Here is a 26575-nt window from a genome sequence, read left to right as displayed (position 1 = left end):
ATAAGCCTGGTTTAAACTGACATAAATGTCCACACAGTCACTTGTCCCAATTCAACTTAATCTGCTTAAAATAACATCTTTATTACAAATCAGTGCAATGCTGTGTGCAGACAAGCCTTCATTCTTTTCCCTTTCAGAGCTATCTTCTTTTCTAAATAGTTTTACTATTTTCTCATCACCCTTCTAGCACCAGGCCATGTCAAACCTTCTCTAATATCACCTGTTTGTAATTCTATTCTGTGCTCTCAAACATCCTGCCAAGAACTGTTCAGTTTTCTCTTCTCTCACTAGTTTGGCTGCCTTCAGTGTCTGAGTCTCCATCTCCTCACCAAAAACCTTTCTTGTTCATTCTTCCCTGAATTGTTGTCTCAGGTCTTGTGTTCAGTTTCTTTTTTTTTTTTTTTTTTTTTTTAAGAAGATTATGGGGTATGGGTTTTGCTGTGTTGTAAATCTCAAAGAGAGATGCTATATAAATTAATTTTGTAATTAATAATTTTTATATAACATTTATATTTATAGGCCAATAAAATGGAATCTCAGCTGCAAAAGGATACCATAAAAGCAATGCAGTACCAAGAGGAGAAAGTGCAACTTGAAGAAACCATAGCAAGATTGCGTCTAAGTGTCCGGGAAATGAGAAACACTTTAGAAAAGTATACAGCAAGTATCCAGGTAAATGTGTTTATTACCGAGAAGTGCTAAGTATCTCCATAGTTAAGGCTGAAAGTAGATTTCCATTCTATTACCTTTGACAGCTCCTATACCCCTTGCTAACGTGAAAAGTCTTTCCTCCTTGGTGCAATATTCTAATGAAGTCTTTTATTTTGTAGAGTTTATCAGAACAAGAAGTCCACTTGAAAGTCCAGGTTAAAGAACTTGAGACTAATGTAATTGCTGCTGCTCCTGACAAACAACAACAGAAACAGCTAGAAAAAACCCTTAATACTTTCAAAAAAGGTATGTTTTATTTAAATTCTAGGTGCAAACTATAGTAAAGTCCACTTACCTATCAGGATTGGGGTGAATTTTATAGCTTTTGTTCAGATTGACCAATGATATAAAAAATCTTTGAGGCACCTTCACTTCTTCCAATGGTGTTTTACTGGAACACTTTTAAGTAAAGTCCTTTTTTTATTGTCATTTTCAGTTGTTCATTTTCACATCGCATTTAGATTAAAACATACTTTTTAAATATTAACAATTAATTGGGTTTTGTAGAGGTTAAATTTTATTATCTTTACCACCACAATCTAGTTGTAGGTAACTTTATTTAAATGGTTGAAACAAAATTTGTTTTGTATATTTACTGATATTTCTTAATGTTGAAATTTGTTAATCCAAAAGTTAATATAAAAAAATCAGATATGTTTGTTTTGATGTTTTTGTTGTTTTTACTTTAATTCAGATGCATGACACTTTATACAATTGATGCTGTGCACATCACAAGCAATTCAGATCATAGGTTTCAGCTAGCAAACTATGCTTAAACCCTGGACAGTAGTGACTCAAAGTTGAATTAGAAAAATTGTGGTTTAATACAGAACTTTATAAAGAATTGCCTTAATCTCAATCATTGGATTTTATTTTTTGTTTTTGTATAGACCTATTCACTGTAAAATACATACAAATTATACAGTTTTGCTATTTATGGAGAAATGTATAGATTAAAATATAGGAATCTTTCATCATCATCATTTTTCTAAGTGAAGAAACAAAACAAAGTAAGCATGATCATTTTCATGTACTTTTTTGTTTCATATAAAATAAGGAGTATATGTTAACAAATGGGCAGTTCTTCTTTTAATCCTTTTTCTTTCATGACACTGCCTTCACAGAACCACATTATAGGAGACATTCCTGTTCGGATGGCCACAGTTCTATTTTTTTGAGTGGTACTGGCAGCAAGGGAGCATGCACACATTTTTGTATCCATATGTTCCACTGACTGAGGATATAAATACCCACCTCTGTCCATCCCTCAGTTCTTTTTCATCTGCCAACTGCTGCAGACATGAAAATTTGCCTCTACTCCTTTGCAGAGAGTGACTAGGATGTTTTTCTTCTAAGTAGCCAGAAAAGTTGGTTATAAAATTAGGCTAAAATTTCCAAAAATTGATACCTTAAAATTGGGCTCCTAAGTAGGCACTTAAATAAGGGGCCTGATTTTTCAAAAGGGTTTAGTGCCCTGGAGCTCCTGTTGATACCTAAGTGAAAACTGTTCTGGAGATTCTCTCAGGTCAGAGGCCTTGAACCAGTTTCTGGTGATGTTGGACCTCTTTAAAACTACAAAATTGTTATTAGCAACAGCTAAGGGTTTTTTTTTATGCTATCTCAGCATACCACACTGTTTTGAAAGAGGCTTGATATTTATTTGTCCATCCTCTTGTAAAGAGTTCTTTAAAGGTCTTACACATCTATATCCTTCTGTTCATGAACTGACTGGTCCTCAACATCTGAATTTGTTTTTGACTAGGCTTACAAAACAGCTTTTTCAGTCTGTCGGATCTTGTTCTCTTATCACTTCCCACAGGGTCTCTTTATTAGCCATTACTTTGGACAGTGGAGTCTTGGAGTTGGATGTACTATTGGCAGATTTTTCATAAGACCAAAGCAGCATGTGGGCCTGGTCCCACATTTGTAACAAAGATAGTTTCTGATTTTCATTTCAATCACTGTCTTCAATACTTTTACAAAGCCACAATCATCTTGGGAAAAGTGAAGTTATACACCTGGATGTTGAGAGAGCTTTTGACTGCTTAGATTTCTTCAAACTCTTAACAGATTAGTTGTGACCTCTGGAGAAAATTATGGGGCAGCCAGTTTGGCCAAAGGATGTGTGACTGGGTGAGGCTTTGTATTTAATCCTGCTAGAAAAGCCAGTTGATTTGGAAAACTGGTTAGCTATCCTTGCAAGCAGAACTACAGAAGCTGGGAATTGGGCCATGATATGTTGCATAATCAGAGAAGTTAGGCGAAGGAGGGTCAGTGATATAGTTGCTGAAAATCAGAATGGACGTCTAGGGTGGAGTTCTATATAGAAATTATAGATATCAGAAGGAGCTGGAGAGCTTTTTTGTCTGAAAATTAGGTTGGTTGACTGAAGACAGCTCTAAAGCTGGCTATGGACTCTGGCCACAGGGGTTGGGAGAGCAGATGGAAAAAGTGGAAGGACTCTGGGAGATGTACCATTTCTTTCACCTGAGTTCAACTCCTTTTTGGTAGGGGTCGTAGTTCTATTAAAACTCTTCCTAATTTTTGGACATAAATTAATTGCTTTTTATTCAACACAGAATTCTATGGCATCCAGATATGTACTTCTGATGTTCAAAAAAGTTTAAATATATGAAAAACTACTGAACAAGGGTTAATTATTAGCCCTTTCAATGCTAGCCTCTTCCAAACTTTGACAGCCAAATGAATGCAGAAGATAATACTTATGGTATTATATGGAAGCTTCTTGACAAGGGTTTTGTGGAGCCACATCATTCATTCAAGTACATAATGCAGAGGTCTTCAATCTGTGGGGTACACCCCGAAGGAACTTTGGGAGGGGGGAGGTGCAGCCAGGCCCAGTTCCATGCCCACGTGGGGGCAGGGAGGGAGCGTCACCCAGCCCCACTGTGCCCTGCGTTCTGCTCTGGGCCTGGCCTCAGCACCCAGCTGGTGCCTCCATGACATTGGCACCTGACTGTGGCCTTGGTCCCCACCCTGGGCTCCCACTCCCAGCTGTGGCACCCAACCCTTGCCATGGTGCCTGGCCTCACACCACCACCACCTCCGCTAGCCACAGCACCTGGCTTTGGCCCACCTGGCCTCAGGCCCGGCCCCTGCCGCAGAGTTCAGCCATGGTGCCCGGCCTTGGCCTACCATTTCTGGGACTCAGTGCTCAGATGTGGCACCCAAGCCCCAGCACATGGCTCCTGACCGACAGAGCCCCCCCACAGTCCCTAGAAACAGCCTTAAACCCAATCACAACCCCCCAGCCACAGCCCCCCAACTGTCGCCCAGCTCCCAGCCGCAGTGCTGGCTGAACCATGACCCCAAGGGATAAGGGGGTCAAAAGTTTGAGGACCACTGCCGTAATGGATTGTGGCCAGGTCTACACTAGAAACTTTTGCCAGTATAGTAATGTCTGCTAAGGGTGTGATCTTTTGTAACATTTCTGCAGTGGCATAAGTATTTTGACTGGTATATTTTGTTCAGGGAACTGATATAAACCATACTGGCAAAAGCACTATTTTGCCATTATAACCTGTGTCTACCCAAGGAAGGCTTGCTGGTATAGGTATATTGGCAAATCTCTTATTTAGTGGGTTTGTTTTAGTACTGAAAATAATAGACCTGTGACCTAATTGAAACTTAAATTAAATTTTCCTGTTAAAGATATTAAACTGCTAGCTATTAAAAATTATCATTTTTGTTTGACCATCTCATTCACAAACTTTTGTATTGACAGATTATGAGAGTGTTGCTGAAAAGGCCAGTAAAGTGGAAAGTGAAGTTAAAAGATTACATAATCTCATAATTGAGATTAATAATCATAAACTTAAAGCTCAGCAAGACAAACTTGATAAGATAAACAAGGAAATAGATGAATGTACTTCTGCTATTACGAAAGCCCAGGTGGCAATCAAGACTGCAGACAGGTAAACACTCTTACGTGCTCAAGTTAAAACACATCAACACTGAGGCTGTAGTGATGATATGCTTCTATCTTGATCACATCACAAACATGAATCACTTATTCCTGAGGTTTGTCATCTTAGGGGTCATGACCACCTTCTCTTTCTTTATGGCTAGGTGGAAGGGATTTGGGAGGGACACAACATTTCTCTCTTCTAACATGGGGTTGATTGTTATACACAAAAGATTGAGTACCACTGTCCTAACAAATCAGTTAGTAGTATACTCACATTATAGAAAGAAAAACTGAAGTATAGGGGTTAAGTGAACTGCCTGTGTCATAGCCCCAAAAGTGAGTCATTTTTAGTGTCAATTACAATCAAATTCTCGGATTCCCAGTCTACTGTTTAGTTTATGGCCAATATTTTAATGCCTTCAATGGGAATATAAAAACATCCTTCCAACTGGAGCTGAGTTGTATAAACTCTTCACCAGTTTTTTTAATCTATATTAATTGATGATAATTCACCATTTGAATAGATGTGGCCTGCAGCACACTCACTAATTTTCAACAGTTTTTTGGCTAAAATCTGATTGAATTCAAGATATTAATGTCTCCCAATGGTAGTCCTCATACCAAATATGGCTGCCTCACAGAAAAAAAGAAAAATCACTTTTGTAAATTGTTAAGCCAATCATCTTTTCATTACCTGATACAAATAGCAACCTCGGTTGTTTTTTCTGTAATTATTTGTCCATAATGATTGAATATTCAAAACTTGAAGATGCAAGTTCAAAATGACACTTGAACAACTGACATCTGAAAAGGCTGATCTTTTAGTGACTTCTCCCACAAAATTAAAATTGGGTATATGTTTTATACTCAGCAATCCATAACAAATGCATACACCAAATGTCAAGACACTAACCCAGTGAGAACACAAATTAAGTAAGCCTATTACAAGCATCTTGTGTAGGTATGGATTCAGGAAAGAAGACCCTATTATTGTAGTATTTCCCTGGGGTAAGAATTGGAGTGTAAATAATGAACAAAGTGATCCTTACCTGTTCATGACTACATATAGCGCATTTTTTCTTTGTAATCAAGAGTAATTGTGCTCTCCAGATCTTTAAGTGTTTACCATAATTATTTGCATACTTACATAAGTACATCTTAAATACCTACTTTATTCAGAAACCTGAAAAAATCAGAAGAATCTGTTCTTCGCACTGAGAAGGAAATTGGAGATAATGAAAAGGAAATGAAAGACCTAACAGCAGAGTTAACAACACTGGAAGAGAAAGCTACTGAGGTTATGAATAACTGCAAACAAGCTGAAGTAGGTATAATATTGCCATCTTTGTGCCTCTTCCGAAAGGTTGTAGTTCACAGGAGCAATAACTTTCTACAGGTAGAGATTATGAATTAAGGAAGCTTGCAATCTTATCCGATTCTTCTGGTGAGCAGACTTTTTCACTAGGAGCTAGTGTATTTTGTTAGCCATTGGCATCTAAGGTCTAGGCATAGTAATACCAAAAAGGGTTTGTAAGTTAGCAAGAAGTATATCCATAAAAAGGATATCTAAGCCTCAAATTTGGTCATTTTAAAAATATTTGGGAAATGTCTCATCTTATAAAAAATCTTCCACTCTTCTTCCTACCCTCCAAAAATATAGTTGAGTAAAATAAAGGGTAGGGTCTTTTGTGAGGCCTATAGTTCCTGGTGTTCTTTACTGTAGAGCCAACACAAAAGCAGATGTTAAATATGGCCATTGTAAAAGATGGGAAGCCAAAACTTTGTCCTATTGACCCAGTTTTCAGGCAGGTATTTAAATGTAGAATTTTTTACCTTTTTATGTTCACCTCAGAAGAATGGATCAAGGTAACCAACAAAACTTACAAGAATTCTGATCTGAGGTGCTTAAAGCAGAATTCTTAGTTTCAAAATTCACCTAAATAGAGCACAGGTTGCCTTAATGGGAGAAAACAAACGCCAACAATAAATCAAAATGTAGAAAACAGTGCTCTTGGTTTGTTTAAGGGTAACCTAGAAGCCAAGGCTTGTAAATTATACAATAACATGGCTGTGCAAATAGCAGCATAATTCTCCTCTTTCAAGTTGCTGCATAAATTGGCAAAAAAGATGCTGTGTTGTCTTTTCTACTCTTTCCTGAGAGAGGAGGGAGGCATTCAGTGTCAGAAGTTGGGGAGTGTTGCAGTGCAGTCACCTACCTTATCTGATCATCCATAGTTTGTGGGAGAGCAAGTGCCAGGCAGCCTGAGTGGCTGATGTTCCTGGGATAATGCAGCTTCTATGAGAGCATCCCTAGCTACAGGGGTTGTCTGTCTTCCAAAGCATACTCTTATCAGAATTCATATAATGCAGCTTTCAAATGCAAACACAGATTTTAAGACATACTTTCACAGAGTGGTATTCAGATTCAGAAGCTAGGTTAAAACAAACCCTAACAAAGATGTTTCTTCAGTGTATATTCAGACCTTTAACTGGTGGTTATTTAAAACTGTGGGGGACTATGTGTGACCTATCCGTGTCTAGGGTAGCCACCTGAAAATGCCAAGGTCAGGGCAGGCTGTAAAAGGAGAGCTGATTCTCCCAGCACTGGTGGGTGACACTGAAGTCAGACTTCCCAACCAGCCACAGACAGTGCTTCTGATTCCCCACACTGGTTATCAAGAAGCCAAAATAAAAATATACACAGCCCCCTTTTACTGCATTTCAGTCTCCAGCTCCCAGTCAGCCACTAGGTCCAGTAAAGAGACCAGTTATTTAAAACTCTATGCTCTTTACCAAAAAGGTTTCTCCTGACCCCAAAGGGTCAGCCACAGTACCAGATCAATATAAGTTCTTACCCAAAATACCACACTGCCAGCCAATCCTTTAATAACTAAAACTAAAGGTTTATTATAAAAAGAAAGAAACAAACTATAAGAGAAATGTTAAAGGATTAAAGCAATCAGATACATACAAATGATTTTAAAGTCCATATATATCAGGTTTCTAGTAGGATTGTGGAGTTTGCAGGCTTGTATAGTCCCTCTGGTATACATCCAGTACCTGGATGGGTCTCAGTCCTTTGTTTCACAGCTTCAGTTCAGTTGTGGATGAGTTGATCCAGAGGTAGGCTGGAGACTAAAGACAAAATGGATGTGGTGCAGCTGCCTTTTATGTCTTTTTGCCTTTGCCATGCTGCTTGTGGAAATTTACAGGAATACGATGGAATCCAGAGTCACATGAATAAGTCTTGGTGACTCATCAGCTATATCCCTGGCTTCTCCACCTGGCCCATTGTACCTGTAAGTTTCCTTAATGGGCCATTAAGCAGGCTAGTGCTGCAGCCATCCTGTCTGGGGTGTCGCCCAGACATAGCACAATTTGAAATAAAGATATATCAAACATATCCATAACTTCCATTACGTATATAACACATGAACATAAACATAATCATCTTACTTAGCACATTATAGCCTTTCTAACAGTATCTGACATGGCTCAGTATCTCACATGAATTACTATGATTTTGACATATTGATGTTAAACAACATAATAAATGCCCCCCCCAATCCAGCCAGCATGACACTCCCAATGGAAGATTGGTGTAGAAGGGAGTAATCAGAGCTCCTGAATATACTTAATCCAGCCAGCGTCACACTATAGTAGAAACTTCTTAAAATTACAGCACTGGAAATGCAAACGCTTCCCAAACAACTAACTTAACTTCACCTTCAAATTTTTTGTTATGTCTCTTTAGGAGTCATTACCAGAGGTTCAGGAAGAGCATCGCAATTTACTTCAAGAGATTAAAGCAATTCAAGATGATGAACATGCTCTTCAAAAAGAGGCTCTTAATATTAGACTTAAAATTGAACAAATAGACAGTCATATTGGTGAGCATCAATCAAAAATTAAATATTGGCAAAGAGAGGTAAGATATTTAATATTTTATTTTGGTTTCATATTTTGAACTGTAAACCATGAAAGATTAATCTCAGTGTGATGACAACTTTGTCTCCTGATAAATGGGTGAATGTAACCAACAGTTTTGGGGTTTTTTTAAATGACATTTAAAGACCGTTGGTACAGCTGTATATTTCCTTGAAATGTAATGGCTCTGAAAAGCAAGTATAAAAATGGCACCATTCTTTTCAATCAGCTTGCTCCTTCCTTGGGTTCATTTTTAACTTTGTTTCTTTTAGAAGCACAACCATGCACGGGGCAGCATAGCATCTTTACCTCTGACTTCCCCACTTTCTTTTATTTATGAAAAAATGCTGTCAGCTATAATTGACTTAGCATCTGTCCAGAAACTATCAAGAGTTAAGATGAAAAGATACCTGGACTAAGTATTCCAGTCCAGTTTTATGCCCAGGCACCCAACTTTGGTGCAAGTTGATGAAGGTGCGGCTCATGTCACTTGGATCCATGGAGCCCATGCAATGGACAAAAGAAGGGGAAGAATTTATATTCCATATACTTCCTCATAGGGCAAAAAGTTAAGGGTTCCTGCTCATCCTTGAACTCAGGGACCTGAATCAATACATAGCTCACAAGGTGATCATCTTGAGTTTTTTCTTTGATCCTTATGTCTCTTCCAGAGGCAGGCAACATGCTAGACTGGTGGATGCTTATGAGCATTTTGGGATGCTTCCCGAACACTGAAAGTAACTCTGATTATTCATTGTATGGGAATAAAACTACCAATTCTATGTCTTGCCTTCTTGGGCTGATAGTCTGCTCCGCATTTTCATGAAATATTTAGTGGTAGTCTTAGTTTACCTATATAGGCTGAACATGCACTTATTCCCTTATATGAATAATAGGCTGAATAAAAACATCATTCTGGAGGGCATTAAAGATCAGTGTCTTGTCACAGGTCTGTTGGATAGTTTACGATGAATTTTAATAACACCAAAGTCCAAATTTGTTCTTTAGCATAGAGTTGGGATATATAGAAATGCTGTTAGACAAATCTCAACTCAAACACTTCCTTTCCAGATCCTGACTTCTTCCCCGATTGATACATGTCTCCATCTCTTCAAGCAATTAAATGGCATTCAAACCTAAGGCCTGTCTGAACACAAAAGTTGCACCGATTGAAGTAAAATTATTTTAAATAAATTTAGTGAAACCAGAACAAATCCCTGTGTGATTATACTGTTTAAAACTCTTATATTGATGTCGCTGAACTTGGTCAATTACCAAGTGAAGTTTAATCAATGTAAGATAGCTGTAACTAATTTTAAGTGTGTCCAAATAGGGGATTTCTCTGGTTCCAATATTTCATTTGATTAAGACACCTACTTAAAAGACAACTAGATAAATCAGTGCAACTTTTGTGTTTAGACAAGCCTTATTTACACCCGACCTTTTAAAGTTACTTTTGGAGATACCACAATGCAAAAATCATTTTTCTTTCCCCTTACAAAGATCAATATTTTACTAAGGCTTCATTCCCCAATTAGGACTAGCTGCTTGTCACTCATCCAGGAACTGATTGGAATGTTCTGAGTAGTGTACATCCACTAGTAATCAAGGTGGCTTGCACATTTACCCAGTACTGCAGTCCTTAGAGACCCAAAAACCTTAAGACACGTGTGAAAATCTGCATGAATGTTTTGAGAAGCAAAATCATAAGGTAGAAGACTGCATTTTTTACCATTGATGCATATTGTAAAGAGTCTGTTTTCCCAAACTCTGAAGAGTGACCAAAAGTGAGTGGAAGCAGGAGATACTTAATTGTTAGTTTTGGAGGTCTATGGGGGTATTGAGCCAGTGTATTTAACCTGATTTTGTTTTTAATCAGTACTATTTAGTAGTAAAAGCTATTTTCAAGGTTTTTTTGACAACTAGTACTATCAAGCATAAACATGATGTTCATTAACTGTCTAAACTGAATTCTAGATATCAAAAATATCACTGCATCCCATAAAAGATAAACTAGTTGAAGAGCTTCCAGTGCTTAATCAAGAGGAACTAGAGGCAATTAAGGATCCAGACATTCTAACTAATCAAATAGCTCTTTTAGAAGCCCAGTGTCATGAAATGAAACCAAACCTTGGCGCCATTGCAGAATATAATAAAAAGGTAAGGCTTTATTATTTATCATTAATATAACATTAGGTTTAATCTCTTTACATTGCTTTAACACTATCTCCAGCAGATGGATAACTTTTTGTATAGCTTTACTTCATTTGGCATTTCTTGAATCAGTCAACATGTAGTACTCTGATCACTGCTGTTGGACTGCTTCATCACCCTACTAATCAGGCATTTTTCTTGGAGTAATTTTCTACATGTTCTTGCAGGATTCCTCTCCCCAAAAAGATAGTATGAGTATAGCCCATCACATCCAGATGAATTAATGTAAGCCTCGGGTCCTAAAAAGACAGAAGAAAAGTGATGAGGAACAACAGCCACAACGAGAAGAACTAGTGGCCCTCCGCTGTCCTCATCTTCCCCGATGAGACAGTTAACCCCATCTACACCTGCCTCAGTGGATAACGTTAAGGCATACCAGGACTTCAAATGCATGGTAGAGACATTGGACATACCATGGAAAGTGCTGCAGAAGAAGTCCCACAAGCTCCTAGATATCTTGCATCCCTTTCTTGTTCGGCAGACTTACCATGCAATGAAGCTCTGTTGGAGCCTTCAAATAACCTATAGGATATGTTAGCATCAAAACTGGCCCCATCCAGGCAAGTGGACAAAAGGTACAGGGTCCTTTCCAAAGTATTTAAATATTCTTATTCCTACCTAGTACAAGTTTGTTTGTAGTGGACTCTGTATATGAAAGGTCAAATTAACAAAGATCTCTCAAATCCACACCCAGGAAGAAGTACCGAAAGAAACTAGACTTTTTCAGGCACAAGGTTTATTTACCAAACAGCCTCCAGATGTGTGTGACTAATTATCAAGCCATCCTCTCCCATTATGTTTACTTGAAGTGGAATAAACTGTCTGTTTGTGGACAAACTTCCAGAGAAACATTGAGAGGAACTGAAAACCATACTCTCCATGGGATAGTTGATAGTCTACACTTCACAACAGGCTGCACTGAACATATCTATAACCATGACACAGACTATAGCCTCATCAGTAACTATGAGAGGGTCTGTTTGACTCCAGTCCTCTAGAATCTCCAGGAATGTCCAGACTTACAACTGAGGACTTTCACTTGAGGGCAGTGAACTTTTTAATTCAAAAGGGATGAGACCCTCCACTTGTTACAGGACACTAGGGCAACTCATAAGGTTTATATGTTCCAACCCCATGAAAGAAGGAAACAAGACAACAATCTTCCTTCAGGCAGCGCTACCAAATTTATAACATGACCCCTCCAGATGTGATCCATACACATTCCACAAGATAAATCTCCTCATCTGTCACTTTCTTTAAGAATGTTCCCATCTCAGATCTCCAGAGCAGCAATGCGGGCATCAGTCCACACCTTTGCAGAACATTATGTGATCACTGGGGACGCTGAGTCTGATGCTATCTTTGGCTTCACAGTATTATCATCTGTGACTAACCCAACTCCAAAGTCCCAGCCCTCCAAGGGCTTGGCAGTCACTTACAGTGGAGAATCCATAGGGACACTACTAGAAGAAGTAGTTACTCACCTTGTGCAGTAACGATGATTTTTCAAGATGTGTCCCTATGGATGTTCCACTACCTGCCCTCTTCCCCTGTACTTCGGACTTCTCATTGTGACTCTGCTATAGAGAGGGAACTGAAGATAGTTGCCCACACATACTGATTACCTCATGGCACAGCACAAGGAGAGAGAGTGCATGTGTGGGCTCAACTGACATTGCTACTGAATCAGCGGCTCAGGGACATAGACACATCTACAGTGGAGCACCCATAGGGACACACATCTTGAAGAACTATTGTTATTGCACAAAGTGAATAACTTCTTTCTAGTAGGAAGACCTGACTGCTGGTACAGAGTTTGTCCTTTGATCTTGGCAGTGGTGGCAGATCATCTGAGAAGACAAAGGATCCAGTTCTACTCATACCTCAATGACTAGCTGATTCAAGGAAGATCAACAGTGACAAATTCAACTCAAATAACCTTAGAGCTGTTTGCCATTTTGGCCTTAAAGTCTAAAAGAGAGAAATCCACATTTCTTCCAACTCAAAGCATAGAGTTTATAAGAGTACTGTTAGATTCCAGGTCATTGAGATCTTCCAAACTATAATTAACATCATTCAACTTAAAGCTTACCTAAAAATACCACTAAGAACATGCCTCAGACTTTTGGGATGCACTGTCCCATGCCTCTACTTGACACAGTTCACCAGACTTCACCTGTGTTCCATGCAAGGGTGGCAGAAATCAGCGTATTAACCCAGCAGGTACAACATGGACACAATGCTCACAGTCCTTCAAGAAGTCTTCTCCCTCTCACACTAGTTGAAAGATCCGCTTCAGATGTAGAACAGAACATCCTCTCTTCACCAGTGTCTTGCTGCCAGAATGCCACTCAGAGATGGGGAGCTCATCTAGATCATCTTCAAACTTGGGGCCTCAGTCCCCTCTGGAAGTTCATTCCCACATAAACCTTCTAGAGCTCAAAGCTATTTGGCTAGCATACCTCAACATGGACCCACAATCCAACTGCTCCAGAAAATACTACAGCTGTGTATTATTTAAGATTTCATAATCAGAAGACAAATTGTCTCCACTCTTGTCAGGAGGCCATTCAGCTCTGGAATTTGTGCATTTTGAATCATATCCCACCAGTGGCTTTGTACCTTCCCAGCCTTGAGAACATCTTGGCAGATCAACTCAGCAGGTACTTCTCAAACAACCACAAGTGGTCTGTTAAAGTCACAGTTCTACAGAACATCTTTTGCAAGGTGGAGTTTCCCAGCAGTGGAAACTCCAGCTTGCAAAATGAAGTTTGCCATTGACCATAACAACAAAAGAGATTTTGTTCCAGAGGTGGTGCAATGCAAGGTTCCCTAACATAGCCACCTCTCTTATTCTTTGGAGATGGGTTGATGTAGGTGGGCATGACACAGGAATGATTTATTATGATACCCACAGCATGGGTATTTGGGTGTGATGAACCTCTCAGTACCGCCCCCATCTTCTCCAGCATAATCAACTTATTGGCCCTGCCCAGCAGTCTCTCAGAACAATTGTCAGACCCTGTCTACACTTACCTCCGGGATTCAGCGGCAGTTGACGGGAGTTACGCAAGCTACGCAAAAAACTTGCATAACTCCCATCGATTTCTGGGCTCCTCTTCTGCGCGCCATCTTTACTGCACTGTGCCAACGGAAACCGTGTTCCCGTCAACGCAGCACTACGCCACTTGCGAAGGTGGTCTTAGTATGTCAATTTCTGGATCGACTGAGCAGGTCTTCACTGACCGCTCAGTTGATCCAGAGCACTCGATCTGACAGCAGCAACTTTGCCGCTGTCAGTGTAGCTGTAGCCTTAGATCCTACACTGGGACACAGCTTCCTTACATGCAACAGCTTGAATGCTGGCTTGATGGTTTCCACTGAAAGAAGCTGTTCAGCTGAAGTTCAGAACATTGTCTCAAAGCATGAAAGTCTCAATTAGACTGATATGCATCAATATCTGCAAATCACCTTCCTATCCAAGGCCACACTGTTTTCTAACCCTACTGTAGCTAGATTCCTGAAGTTCCTTCCCAGCTCAAAAGCCTTCTCCCTCTTGGGACCTCAGTATAATATTAACAGAGTTGCTTTGTCATCTCTTTTCCCACTTGCCCCAGTTTAGCCGTTTATTCCAATCTGTTCCTTTCACCACCTGTTGGTAGCCAGTGCATCAGCTCTGAGGGTAGGAGAGATTCAGGCCCTCAGGGCGGATCCTTCTTATACAATGTTTCTTAAGGACAGTGTCACTCTGAGGCCCTGCCCAAAGATGTGGGTTCCATACCAACCAATTCATTCACCTCCTAGTTTTCTTTCCCAAGCCTCACTTTCCATGCCAGGGAAAGCTAAACTTATACTATCTTTTTAAATTGACAAGAAAAGCCATTCAGAAACCTTTGTTGCGTTTTCCAGAGAGAGTTACAGGTAGGGCAGTATTCCCTCAGATTAAATAGGTCTCCAACTGTATAAGGACATGTTATGAGTTAGCCAGGTCAGATTGACCTGGCCCCTAAGAATTTATTCCACTCCTAAGAGTTCAGAACGCTGCTGCTGCCCATTTGAAAAATTTACTTATTTTTTAAATCTATAGCAGTGTTTCTCAACCAAGGGTACGCGTACCCCTAGAGGTATGCAAAGGTCTTCCAGGGGGTATATCAACTCATATAGATATTTGCCTAGTTTTACAATAGGCTACATAAAAAACACAACTGAAATCAGTACAAACTAAAATTTTATAAACAATAACTTGTTCATACTGTTCTATATGATACACTGAAATGTAAGTACAATATTTATATTCCAATCAATTTATTTTATAATTATACGGTAAAAATGAAAAGTAAGCAATTTTTCAGTAAGTGTGCTGTGACACTTTTGTAAATAAATACTTTTGTAAGTAAATAGTTTTTAAGTGAGGTGAAACTTGAGGTACACAAGACAAATCAGACTCCTGAAAGGGGTAGGACTCTCATTGTTTTTGCTATAAATCAGTGGTTCTCAACCTTTCCAGACTAACAAATTTCTGCGGGCATAAGCTTTCGTGGGCTGCAACCCACTTCATCAGATGCATGTAGGTTGCAGCCCACGAAAGCTTATGCCCGCAGAAATTTGTTAGTCTTTAAGGTGCTACAGAACTCTCATTGATTTTGCTGTATACAGACTAACAAGGCTAGCCCTCTGGAACTTTTTACTGATCTATAGGACAGCTACATGGAACTTGATCCATATCGTTACAACATATCACTACTAGATTTAGATTCCCAGATTGGATGCTCATTTTGGTAGGATCATCCTGTAGTCATTGCTTAAAGTACCGAACTCCAAGTAAAAAGACGACTACTTGTTTTCCACCAAGAATTCCATGTGGGCATTCACTCCATGTGGAATCCATGTGGGTATTCACTCAAAAAACCACTTATTTCCTTACAATAACTGTGGTTCATAAAAATGTGTTGTCCACGTTGATTCCATATGATCCTTCCTTCCTTCACTGCTGCCAATGTATCCTCCTCCTGTGGAGTTCTGTACTGGCAAAAGAATGGAAACTGTTACATACTCGTGGGGTAGGGGAGACAAAAGGGTGTAGATACAACCCCAACAGACACTGGTGGCCGAAAAAAATTTGATCTCTCCACATAGATGTGGATTTGCATTAAGCATGGAATTCATATGTACAACATAGCTCAAATAACCAGTTACTGTATGGTAAGTAACCATTCTTTTTAATAATACCTTGCTCATAAAGGTTTTGAGAAAAGTATCTAAACAATCTAGTATTCAGTTACTGAATGTACAATTAATAGAGAACAGCAATTTTTTAAGGTGATAATGTAAGTGGTTATCAACTACTAATAGTAAATAGTTTCCTTTCAAAAAATGGAAGTAATTTAGTCTTAAATTACATTTAAGTAGAGGAACAACTTCATTTGTTTCCATTTTTTTCCTCTGCAGGAAGAACTGTATTTGAAGCGTGTGGCAGAGTTGGATGAAATTACCAATAAGAGAGACAACTTTAGAAGGGCTTATGAAGACCTTAGAAAACAAAGGCTTAATGAGTTTATGGCAGGATTTAATGTAATAACAAGTAAACTAAAGGAAAATTACCAAATGCTTACTTTGGGAGGAGATGCTGAATTAGAGCTTGTAGACAGTCTGGATCCTTTCTCTGAAGGAATCATGTTTAGGTTTGTCAAACATTTGGTCATAATACTGAAAATGTTTTTAATCATTGTTTACTTTTTAACCTGATTTTTATGGTTTAATTATTCATTGAATAGCTTTAAAACATGAATTAAAGAGGAGGAAAAGTTATTTTGAACCAACCAAGGTGATCTTTTCTTTATGGCTGTTAGGAGGAGGATAGGAAGGAGAGACGTATTTTATTACCCTGTTTCAGAGTTAAACGAAATAGTTGAACTTCTGGAGGAGAGAACAATGTAATGTAGCTTGTATGGAGAAGTCACTCCCTCTGTCAAGAAAAAATAATTGTAAAGTGACACCAGCTGATCTGGAGCTTCGACAGGGAACATTAATCTGTAAGGAATTCATAATTTCCAACATAGATGAAGTGAAATGATTTGGTTTTCTGGGAAAATCTGTCCATTTTAGTAACAGTCTACACATAAGATTGTGTCTAGCTGGTTTTGAAGAACATAAGTGTAATATTATGGGTTCTGCTCCATGTGTCATAAATTGAGTCTGATTGTAGATCCATTCCATATTAATTGCAAAGAGCACTTCTGAAAGGTGACTTACTCATATGCTTTGAAATATTATGATTGCTACAAAGGATATTTGAAGCTTAAGACAATATGAGTATTACTTATTGAGGCATGAAGATTTTTTTATATCATATAAAATTGTAATTTCTACACTAATAAATATTAATGGAATTAATTTATCAACTCTTAATTGTTTCAGTGTACGGCCACCAAAAAAAAGCTGGAAAAAGATATTTAACCTATCAGGAGGAGAGAAGACTCTTAGTTCACTAGCTTTGGTTTTTGCACTTCATCATTACAAGCCAACTCCCCTCTACTTCATGGATGAGATTGATGCAGCCCTTGATTTTAAAAATGTATCAATTGTAGCATTTTATATATATGTAAGTACTTCTCTATAGAAAAATTAGTTTACAGTATTTATTAGAATTGTTTCTTCCCTACTAGAACTTATCAGTGCTCTTTTGTAGCAATTCTGTACATAATGCCAAATTTTGACTATTGTGAAATAATGATCTTGACTATAGACACCACCTATATTTATGGTTAGGTCTTCAAGAGGTGAGCACCCAACAGCTACCTTTTAGACACTTATTTAAGTGGACAGATTTTCAGACATGGTGCCAGCATATAGCAACTCCCATTGTTCTCAATCCTGGGTGCTGAGCTCTTCTGAAAATCAGGTCTCTAACTTTTAAGGGGTTAAGGCTTGTTAGTGGTTTGTTTGGGGGTTTTTTGGAGGGTGGGGGGGTGTTAAGATTTTCAGTTTCAATGTGGATGTATATAATGTTGCAATTTACTTACCAAAGATAAGGGGTGCACTACTTCCATTTAGTCTCAGCATCTGGGATTACTGGGATACTTCCATAGAGTCTGACAATTATGAGGTGTATGGCATGGTGGAGTTCACTATTTTCATAGGGGAAGAGGGTTTTCATGTTTCCATTTCTTTTGCATTAATTTGAGCTTTTTCCCTTTGTTGCACTTCAAAGGATAAATTAAACTCAGCATTCTCTGTGGTCTGACTTTCTTAGGCTTCTCTTTCTTATTACCAGTGTTTAAGACAACTGAGCAACTTATTTCTACTTTATAGTACTAAAATTATGGGTTTAATTACATTTGTCTTTTGAGTTGTAACCTCTAAATATCATTGTCCTCTAATTCATAAATAAAATTTGGGTCTCTTGGATTTAGAATGCTTTTGCTGCGTTCCTTAAGACTAAGATAATGGTGTAGGCAAAAGAGATGGAAAACTCACCTCTGCTTATATTACTTTTTGTAATCATTTCATGGTCAGCTAATTAACTTCAGAGTGCTGCTTTCAAGAAATTTACTTGTGTCCATTGTTTTTAATTTTGATTGTTTCTAGTGTGTCTTTAAAAAAAGGAAAGTTTGTCAGCACAAACATTATTTTATAGACCAAAGTGTTTAATTCCATTCACAGTTGGAAAATTTTGTTGTATCCTGCATACAAAATTCTGTATGGCAGCATAGCTTTTATTTTAAGAAGAATTTTTAAAATTAGAGCTAGGTTTTTCTTTTAAAAATTAAAATTGTAGTTGGTTCTAGTGTGATTTAGCCTGACAAGCTTGCACATTACCTCCTTTTGTATTACGACTTTTTATACAAGAGAAAACAAATTGAGAGAGAATAAAATTGACCTCTCTGCAAGCCATTCTCGATCTCAGATTATTGCTTGTCTGAAACATTTGATCCCATGGGATTTTTCATAAAGACATAACAAAAATGTGTAGGCTAACACATTGTGTCTCATTAGAAAATCTTAGATTGGCTACTCTGGAGGAAGAGAAAGAAACTATTATATTATACCATTACTTTGTTTTTATGCTTCCTCAAGTGTCAGGCAGTAAAGTATTTTAAAATAAAAATAACATCTTATCTTAGGTGATTATACAGTACCACTTTTTATCTTCCATTCCATGTTGCACAAAACCAGCATCTCTAAATAGTTTGCCTTCTAATAACAGAAGACTACTTCTTTCCCACTGTCCTCAATAGAGGAAAATACACAAAAGCAGAGAAGATTTATTGTAAGTTTTAAAGCAGTAAGAATTCTGACAGTTTGGCAGTTTACCTTGCTGCTAACCAGTCCGGAGAAGTCTTTTCACTATCATTGATAAGTAAGCCCTGTAGAAATAAAAAAATAGCAAAATAACTGTAGATATAGTAGTCTGCATCTGTACTGCATTAGATAATTTAGGCTTTGATCCTGCCAAATGGTTTATGCAGGAATATAATTTTACTCATTAGTTGACCTCAGTGGAATTACTCATATGAATGAAGTAACACATATGCAAAAGTATTTATTTGCAGGATTGGCCCTTAATAACTAGAAATAGGATTATGTTATTGCAAGCACCAAACTACTGAATCCACAGATTTTCTGGACAGTCAGTACCTGAGAATCAACATTTTTGCTGAACAGTAACACACATTAAAAGGAAGTCCTTTTCTAATGTACAGCTGTAGTAAATATAAGAGTTTCAAATTATCTGTACTTTTTTTAATGACTACAAACTTCACAAAGTATAGTTTTGTTTTGTTTTTTAATATTGTGAACTAATATAAAATGACTTATTTCTTTCACAGGAGCAAACAAAAAATGCACAGTTTATCATCATCTCGCTGCGAAATAACATGTTTGAAATTGCAGATAGATTAATTGGAATTTATAAGACTCACAATACAACAAAGAGTGTTGCAACAAACCCAAAAGTTATTGCATCTAAAGGACTTGTTGAACTTGGCTCTGTTGGATGCTGCTGAATATGGAATTCTGTTCTGAAGAAAGTGAAATCTTATTACTAATGTGCGTTTTCACTGTATTTCTGCTGATCACCTATATTGTATTAGCTTGATTTTGTTTTGTGATTCATTATATTTCCATAAAATTTTGTAAATATCTTAACTTTCATTATTTCAGTTGTTTAGTAAGGCAAGATTTTCAGAAAAGCTAATATTTTTTGTTGATTGGTTACACTTAATTTTTATAGATATCTTAATTTATATTATTTTGAGCATAACAGAACTGTTTCCAAAAGTATATATAAAGTTGCATTTTAAAGTCCCATTCGGTAGCCCTTATACCAATGTTTGGGTTCTACCTGTAGATTTTTTAACAGCTTTTTACTGTGTATTTTATTTAAATAAAAGTTAGCTTTATTCAACGAGAACTTGTCAGTTATCATATTCAGCGATGTCTGTAGATCTTACTGATAGATTGATGTTCACAGTTCCCACAGCTAGGTGATTAAGAAAAGAATGTGCATATTTAAACACTATGTTTATATTATAGGAAGGATTTGGTGCTCCGTTGTAATAGCTGCCATATAAACTTAAAATAAGACAGCTAAGACCTTACAATATAAATATGGACAAGATATGACAGGTGCAAGTAGAACACTGAGGGGGATATGTTTTTTGGGGGAAAAGTGGTGAGGAAAAAAGTAGTGACGTTATAGCACACAAGCTTTCATTATATTTGCTGTTGTACAATTTAGAGGCTTCAGTTTTTAAAATTAGATAAGTGTGGTTAATGAATCACTAACTATCCATTATAATTAGACAATGCACTTTAGGCACTGTGGCACAGACAGGTGTTAAGAAAGGAACAGGGTACTCAGCTATGCAGTTTGATTTGGGGAGGATGGTTCATGAATATGGAGCAGCAGGGAATATGCCAGGAAAATACTTTCCGGAGAAGCAGGAGATAGAGGCTACTACCATTGAAGAGAAGGGGGCAGATAAGAATGGGAGAGCTGAGTTTAAGTACCTTTAAGGTAATGTTCAGAAGTTGGCAGTGGAGGTTCTTGGGGCAGGAGGAGTGACAAGCCAGAATGATTATTTTAGTAACAGCATTTCTTTAAATACAAAAGAATAGCTTGTGTAGGGATAAAAGCTGAAAGGGTAAGTCACAAAATGATTTACACCTAGCAAGAGACGTAAAAGGCAATAAGAAGAGGTTCTTTAAATACATAAGGAGGAAGAGGAAGGTGAAGGAAAGTGTAGGTGCTCTATTTAGAAAGTAAAGAGGGCTAATAACTGATGACGTCAAGAAGACTATACTGTTTAACACTGATTTTGCTTCATTCTTCACTAAAGGATAATGGTGACCAGATAATCAACACAATTCAGCAGCAGCAGCAATCCCTCAAGTTTAGGATGATCTCTTTCTCAGGTTTTATTTTATATGGGTCCTTCGGTGACTGAGGAGCCTGATCCTTGATCTGCAGACTCACTGGCAGATGTTGCAGTGGTGTTTGAAGGCAGGGTAGGGCCACGATTGCTGCAGGACAATTGTCTATCTTTTCTTTTCTGTCATTTTTCTGCAACCAGGGCAAGGCAATTTTGAATGACTGGGAGCAGGCTGGTGGAGAACTTTTGTTTTGCCGATGTATAGGGTTAGCCCTAGGCTTTTGTAAGCTTCTGAGAAGCAGTTACTGGCTGTTTGTAGATCCTCCTTTGAGTATGCAACTACAGCACAATCACCTGCGTACTGAAATTCAGTTATTGTTATCGACGTTACTTTAGTTTTGGCATGGAGGCAAGAGAGGTAGAAAAGGTTGGCATCAGTCCGATACTGGATGTCAATGCCCTGTGGCAGACTGTTTTGGATTAGCATTTTCATAGCTGCTAGGAAAATGGAGAAAAGAGTAGGTGCTAGTACACAACCTTGCTTTACACCAGTTCGGATGACAAAGGACTCAGAGTTAGAGCCACTGCACAGGATAGAGATAGTCATCTGGTCATAGAGGAGTCTTACAATGATGGTAAATTTGCTTGGACTTTGACATGATTTTGCACAAAGCCTCACGGTTGAGAGTCGAAGGCTTTGATCAGATCAATGAAGATCCCATACAGCTCCTGGTGTTCTTGACACTTTTCCTGGATCTGCCTGGCTGTGAAAATCATGTCAGTGGTGCCTTGTGAAGGTCTGAAGCCACACTCGGAATAGAGAGGGAGCAGACAATTCAGTAAGATTCTAGAAAGAATCTTCCCAGCAATGGAGAGGAAAGCGATACCTCAATAGGGCTGACTGTGCCAACTATTTCCCTTTTTGAAAATGGTGACAATGCATAAGTCAGCAAGGATTTCTTTGGTGCCCCAAAATTTGAGGAGCAAAATAATATTAACAAGAAGAGGGATAGAAATGCAAGCTGAAATAGTGAAAGAATGGGTTAAAGAATATTTAGATAAGTTGGATGCATTCAAGTCAGCAGTCATGGTTAAGGATTGTTAAGGAACTAGTTGAAGCAATTTTGGAATCATTAGCTTCAATTTTGGAATGCAGCTTCAATTAGGATGGTCTTTAACCTAGCCCTCCCTGTCCTCCTTCATATGAGGCTTGAACTGGAGGCAGAACTAAGGACATGCTTGTATGTGAGTTTCCTTCAGACACTTCAGACAGCTGGAGTGTGGGTCGTTCACTGGCATGATCTTGCTGCAGGAGGCACAGGGTTTGAAGCCTGGAGTCTAGGGCATGTTTGACTACAAAGAAGACAAACTAAAGACCACGAAAGAAAAGAGGGATGGAGGAAAAAACAGCAGACCCAGTGACAATTGCCTTGCTGTTACAAACAACAAGAAGGAACAGAGAGGGTTCAGGAGTGGCCAGGCCTCTTATACTGGCACATGGGCGCTCAGCCCCAGAGGGCGCTAGAGATGACTTGACTGCTAACTGAGGGAAAAAACCTCTGTCAATTGTGCACACCTAACATGGAATAGACACATGCAACCACTCAAAACTATAAATGATGAGTTGCAGGTTACCATAAAGTGCACTCTAATCAGTGATAAACTCATTAGGTTTTAGGTTTAAGCAAATCCTGAAGTGTTGCTGAACATTTATATGGCAAGCACAATCAAAGAGAAGTGTTGGGCTTTTTGTTCGTCTGCAACTATTGGCATCCATTTTCCTCCTGTAAAAATCATCTTCAAAGAGGGGGAAAGGGATATCTAAGTAATGCTCTTTTCAAGAGAGAAAAGGCAAAAAACAGATTTAAAAAGACAGCTCTATAGAGCTGTTCATAATGGTATAGGAATTAAATGGTAGCCCCTATATCAAATATCAAAAATATAGGACTCGCCTGGCTCCCTGCAAAGCACAGCTCTTGTACAATCCAATACAGCTTCCTATACAAGAAAAAGCCTTGTAGGGGTACAAATGTAATTATTTCTTCACCAAAGACCTTAGCTGAAGGCATGCTAAGTTTGGCAGCGGAAAGAGGGCTACAAAGTACCTTCACTGACTGAGAAATTATTTGTAGAAACAAGGTTTCTCGTGGAACTTTCACTAGCAGTTATTTCAGCTCAGAGCCACTGGAGTTGGAAAGTCTGACATAAAACTGGTGCCCAAAACAGACAGATGTTTTTATTCTCAGGATCTCTAATGCTAATAGGCCTAATTAAGATATTCTATGCCTCTCCAGAGAGAATCTTTAATCTCTTTATCAAGTACAGGTACTTTAACATTTTCTAAACAAAGGAGTGAGAGCATCTTCCTCCAATTCACTCTATAGAGAAGAATGGGGAATTTAGGAAAGCTAACTGGAATCGGCAAACCTCACTGTTAAAGTACTTGCTTCAGTAAAGATTAGCTCTTCCTAGAGTGCTTGATCATGTCCATTCTGAATTAGGCATGTGTGCACCAAATGCATCAGTGCTGGCAGTTTTTCTCCTAGTACTATCCGAGGGCTGACTCTAGCACCCTCTGCCGCGGCATGCATATGAAGCTGTATATAGGGCACCACCCAGCCCTCTTTCCTCTCAGTTCCTTCTTACCGCCTGTGATGATGCTGGGACGTTCTTTCTCCTGAAAATTCTTCGTCAATTCAGTGGTTTGCTTAGTCTGCAGTGTATATTGTTAGTCTTGTTGGTAAGTGTTAGTTTTGAGTTGGGATTGACCCGGAGTCAGGTTATGCCCCAATCTGCAGGGTTTAAACCCTGCACCTCATGTAAGAAACCAGTGCCATTGAGTGACCCACATCAGAGCTGCCTGAAGTGCTTAGGGGAAGTTCACTTGCAGGAAAAGTGTAAAAGTTTACACCAACAAACCAAAAACGATTAGGACATCAGGCTCAGGGCCAGCCTGATGGAATCGGTGCTTAGACTGGCGTCGAGCACTTCAGCGTTGGTGCAGATCACCTTCCTGGCACCATTTAGCATCTCCGGTGCCAAAGAAATGGCAGAGGAAGGTCCATGCTGGATGCGGACACTCTCTGGCACCAAAACTTGCCAAGAAAAGTACAGGGGCATCAGTGAGACCCGTGTCAGACCACGTATCACTACTGCCCTGAGGGGATATCCACCAACCCAGCGTCAAGCCCTGCCACCAATTCCAGGGAGTGGCAACGTTCCTTGCTACCTAACGCTCACAACTACGCCTGAGGTGTTCCAGGCGATGAAGAACCTCTTGGCGATCCCGGTGTCACCCACACCTAGGGAAGGGAGGCCTGCACACCATGAGACAGCTACGCCCTCAGGGGACGCATTAAGACCTCTGCAGCGTTCCCCATCACCAAGCTGCCACTCGCCAGCCCACTAGCAATCACCGGATCTAAGGGGCCAGTCCCCAGAACCACACTGTGAGAGGTTAGGATCCTATTGCCGGTTTCCAGATGCTATGTGCTGCTCCCTATATCAACGGCACCAATCCCCAGAATATCACCGTTACCCAAGACCTCGGTGCCAGTCCATGGACTCTAGAAGTGAAGCCTTGGCACCAGACACAACACAATCACAAGGCACCTGACACTGGAACACTAGCATACAAGAGACACGGCGGAGGGACATTTGGTATCAGCAGCTCTATGGTTGCTTGGGAGTGCCTCCAGATTCGGAGGGACAGGACATAGCCCTTCCAAAAGGTCAGCCTTAGAGCTAGATGGCTGGATTCCCTATGTTGCCATCAATGGGTGTATGGCCTCAGGGACAGTGGCTCAGTCCATAGCATTTTTAGAACCCATGGAAGTTCCTCCAGACTGCAGTCCCACAGGCTGGCTCGCTCACAGGAACCTTGGTAAGCGAGAGCCTCGCTAGCTCCTGCACAGCACCAAACCTGAGTATGGAGTCTAACTAAGAACGGACTCTCTCGTACAGCCCGACAGGAGCTACCCAGATCAGGGAAGAGGATGCGGCCTCCCCACAATTGCCAGCATCTTCTGCCTCTGCCCAACGAAGTGGTAGCAGGCCCCTCAATGTTGCCCCATTAGATGACTTCAGAGCCCACCAACAGCTGCTAAAGCACATGGCAACCAGCTTGGGTCTCAAGGTGGAGGAGCTTAAGGAGCTGGTAGATTAACTCGTTGGCATCCTGGCAACAGCAGCCCCATCCAGGGTGGCTCTCCTAGTATAGGAGGAGGTAGTGAAGTTGGCAAAGACACTATGGCAAACTGCTGCCTGCCCCCCATGTTAAAACAGGCAGAAAAGAAATATGACATGCTGGCCAAGGCGTTCGAGTACCTCTACACCCACGTCTCCCTGGGATCTTTGGTGGTTGCAGCTGCCAGTGAACGCTACAGGCAAAGCCAGATGAGCTCCACTCCAAAAAGTAAAGAGGCCAAGAAGCTAGATTTATTTGATTGCAAAGTTTATTAGACTGCAAGTTTCCAACTAAGGGTGGCTAACCAGTAAGCACCTTTGGGGAGATACCATTTTAATATCTAGCAATCACTGCAAAAATTCTCTGACTTACTATTGCAGGCCTCCGGATAACAGTTCAAGGTGATTCCGGAGGAAGGGACAATGGTGGCTAGGGCCTCCCTACAAGGGGAATCAGACACAGCTGATTCCACGGCCAAGTCTATGGCTTCCACAATATCATGAGGAAAGTGTCTTGTCCAGTCATCTGGTCTCTCGGCAGAGGTCCAACAATCCACTGAGGACCTTCCCTTTGGCAGACAGCCCCGTTTGGTGACCAAACATACTCTAGGCTGCATTAGCTGAAAGATTTGGCGCTTACACTGCACTCCCTGGGACTATATATCCCGTTCTCCACAAGAAGGCACTTTAAGCCACAGCAGGGTGAAGGGAGCATCAGAGGGATCCCTACAAGAAAAAGAATAGAGGTTATAACCATTGCCAGGGCCACTCACCAGCCATCACCTCCCAGGGGGAAAATGAAACTTTTGAAGGCATGACTGAAGGAGACCTACCAGCCACTACTCCCAGATCCAGACTCCCTGTTATTTTCCTCCTGACTTGCTCCTTTCCTCCCAGCCTGGGCTACAATAACATTGGACCACTGGGTACTAAGTGTGGTAGCTACTGGTTACACCCTTCAGTTCATTTCACTTCTACCCTCCCACCCCTTTTCATGAGCAACTCCTCATACAAGAGGTACAGGCCCATTTACAGGTGGGAGCAGTGGGAGAGGCTTCTATTCCCAATACTTTCTGATCCCAAAAGCAAAAGGGAGGTTAAAACCCATCTTGGACCTACAATGCCTTAACAGATATCTCAAGAAGTTTGTTTTGTATGGTCTTTCTGGCAGCCATCATCCCTTCTCTGGATCCAGGAGACTGGTATGCCACTCTCGATTTTAAAAATGCCTATTTCC

The 26575-nt window shown here is 39.7% G+C and overlaps 1 protein-coding gene and 1 long non-coding RNA gene across 3 annotated transcripts in view; one reads left to right on the top strand and one right to left on the bottom strand.

Annotated features, from left to right (window-relative positions):
- The window catches only part of SMC4 (structural maintenance of chromosomes 4), a 94059-nt gene extending 73873 nt beyond the window's left edge, over nucleotides 1-20186 (top strand). For both annotated transcript variants that reach the window (XM_067544161.1, XM_067544240.1), the window contains exons 16-24: nucleotides 520-672; nucleotides 831-957; nucleotides 4457-4646; nucleotides 5819-5963; nucleotides 8394-8567; nucleotides 10544-10726; nucleotides 16229-16461; nucleotides 17198-17381; nucleotides 19609-20186. In XM_067544161.1, the coding sequence (XP_067400262.1) occupies nucleotides 520-672; nucleotides 831-957; nucleotides 4457-4646; nucleotides 5819-5963; nucleotides 8394-8567; nucleotides 10544-10726; nucleotides 16229-16461; nucleotides 17198-17381; nucleotides 19609-19785 (1566 nt within the window). In that variant the 3' untranslated portion in view covers nucleotides 19786-20186. The remainder of the gene's footprint in view (nucleotides 1-519; nucleotides 673-830; nucleotides 958-4456; nucleotides 4647-5818; nucleotides 5964-8393; nucleotides 8568-10543; nucleotides 10727-16228; nucleotides 16462-17197; nucleotides 17382-19608) is intronic.
- Nucleotides 10616-26198, bottom strand: LOC137150835 (uncharacterized). Its single transcript, XR_010919104.1, has 4 exons — nucleotides 25712-26198; nucleotides 19094-19146; nucleotides 15705-15799; nucleotides 10616-11019 (listed from the first exon to the last, which is right to left on the bottom strand). It is a non-coding gene; the product is annotated as an uncharacterized lncRNA (long non-coding RNA).
- Between the last annotated feature and the right edge of the window lie 377 nt (nucleotides 26199-26575).

Source organism: Emydura macquarii, unplaced genomic scaffold (genome assembly GCF_026122565.2).
Source record: "Emydura macquarii macquarii isolate MOO-44397 ecotype Brisbane River unplaced genomic scaffold, CSIRO-AGI_Emac_v2 contig_18, whole genome shotgun sequence".
Taxonomy (NCBI): domain Eukaryota; kingdom Metazoa; phylum Chordata; order Testudines; family Chelidae; genus Emydura; species Emydura macquarii.
This window is presented reverse-complemented; position numbering and strand designations above follow the sequence as displayed.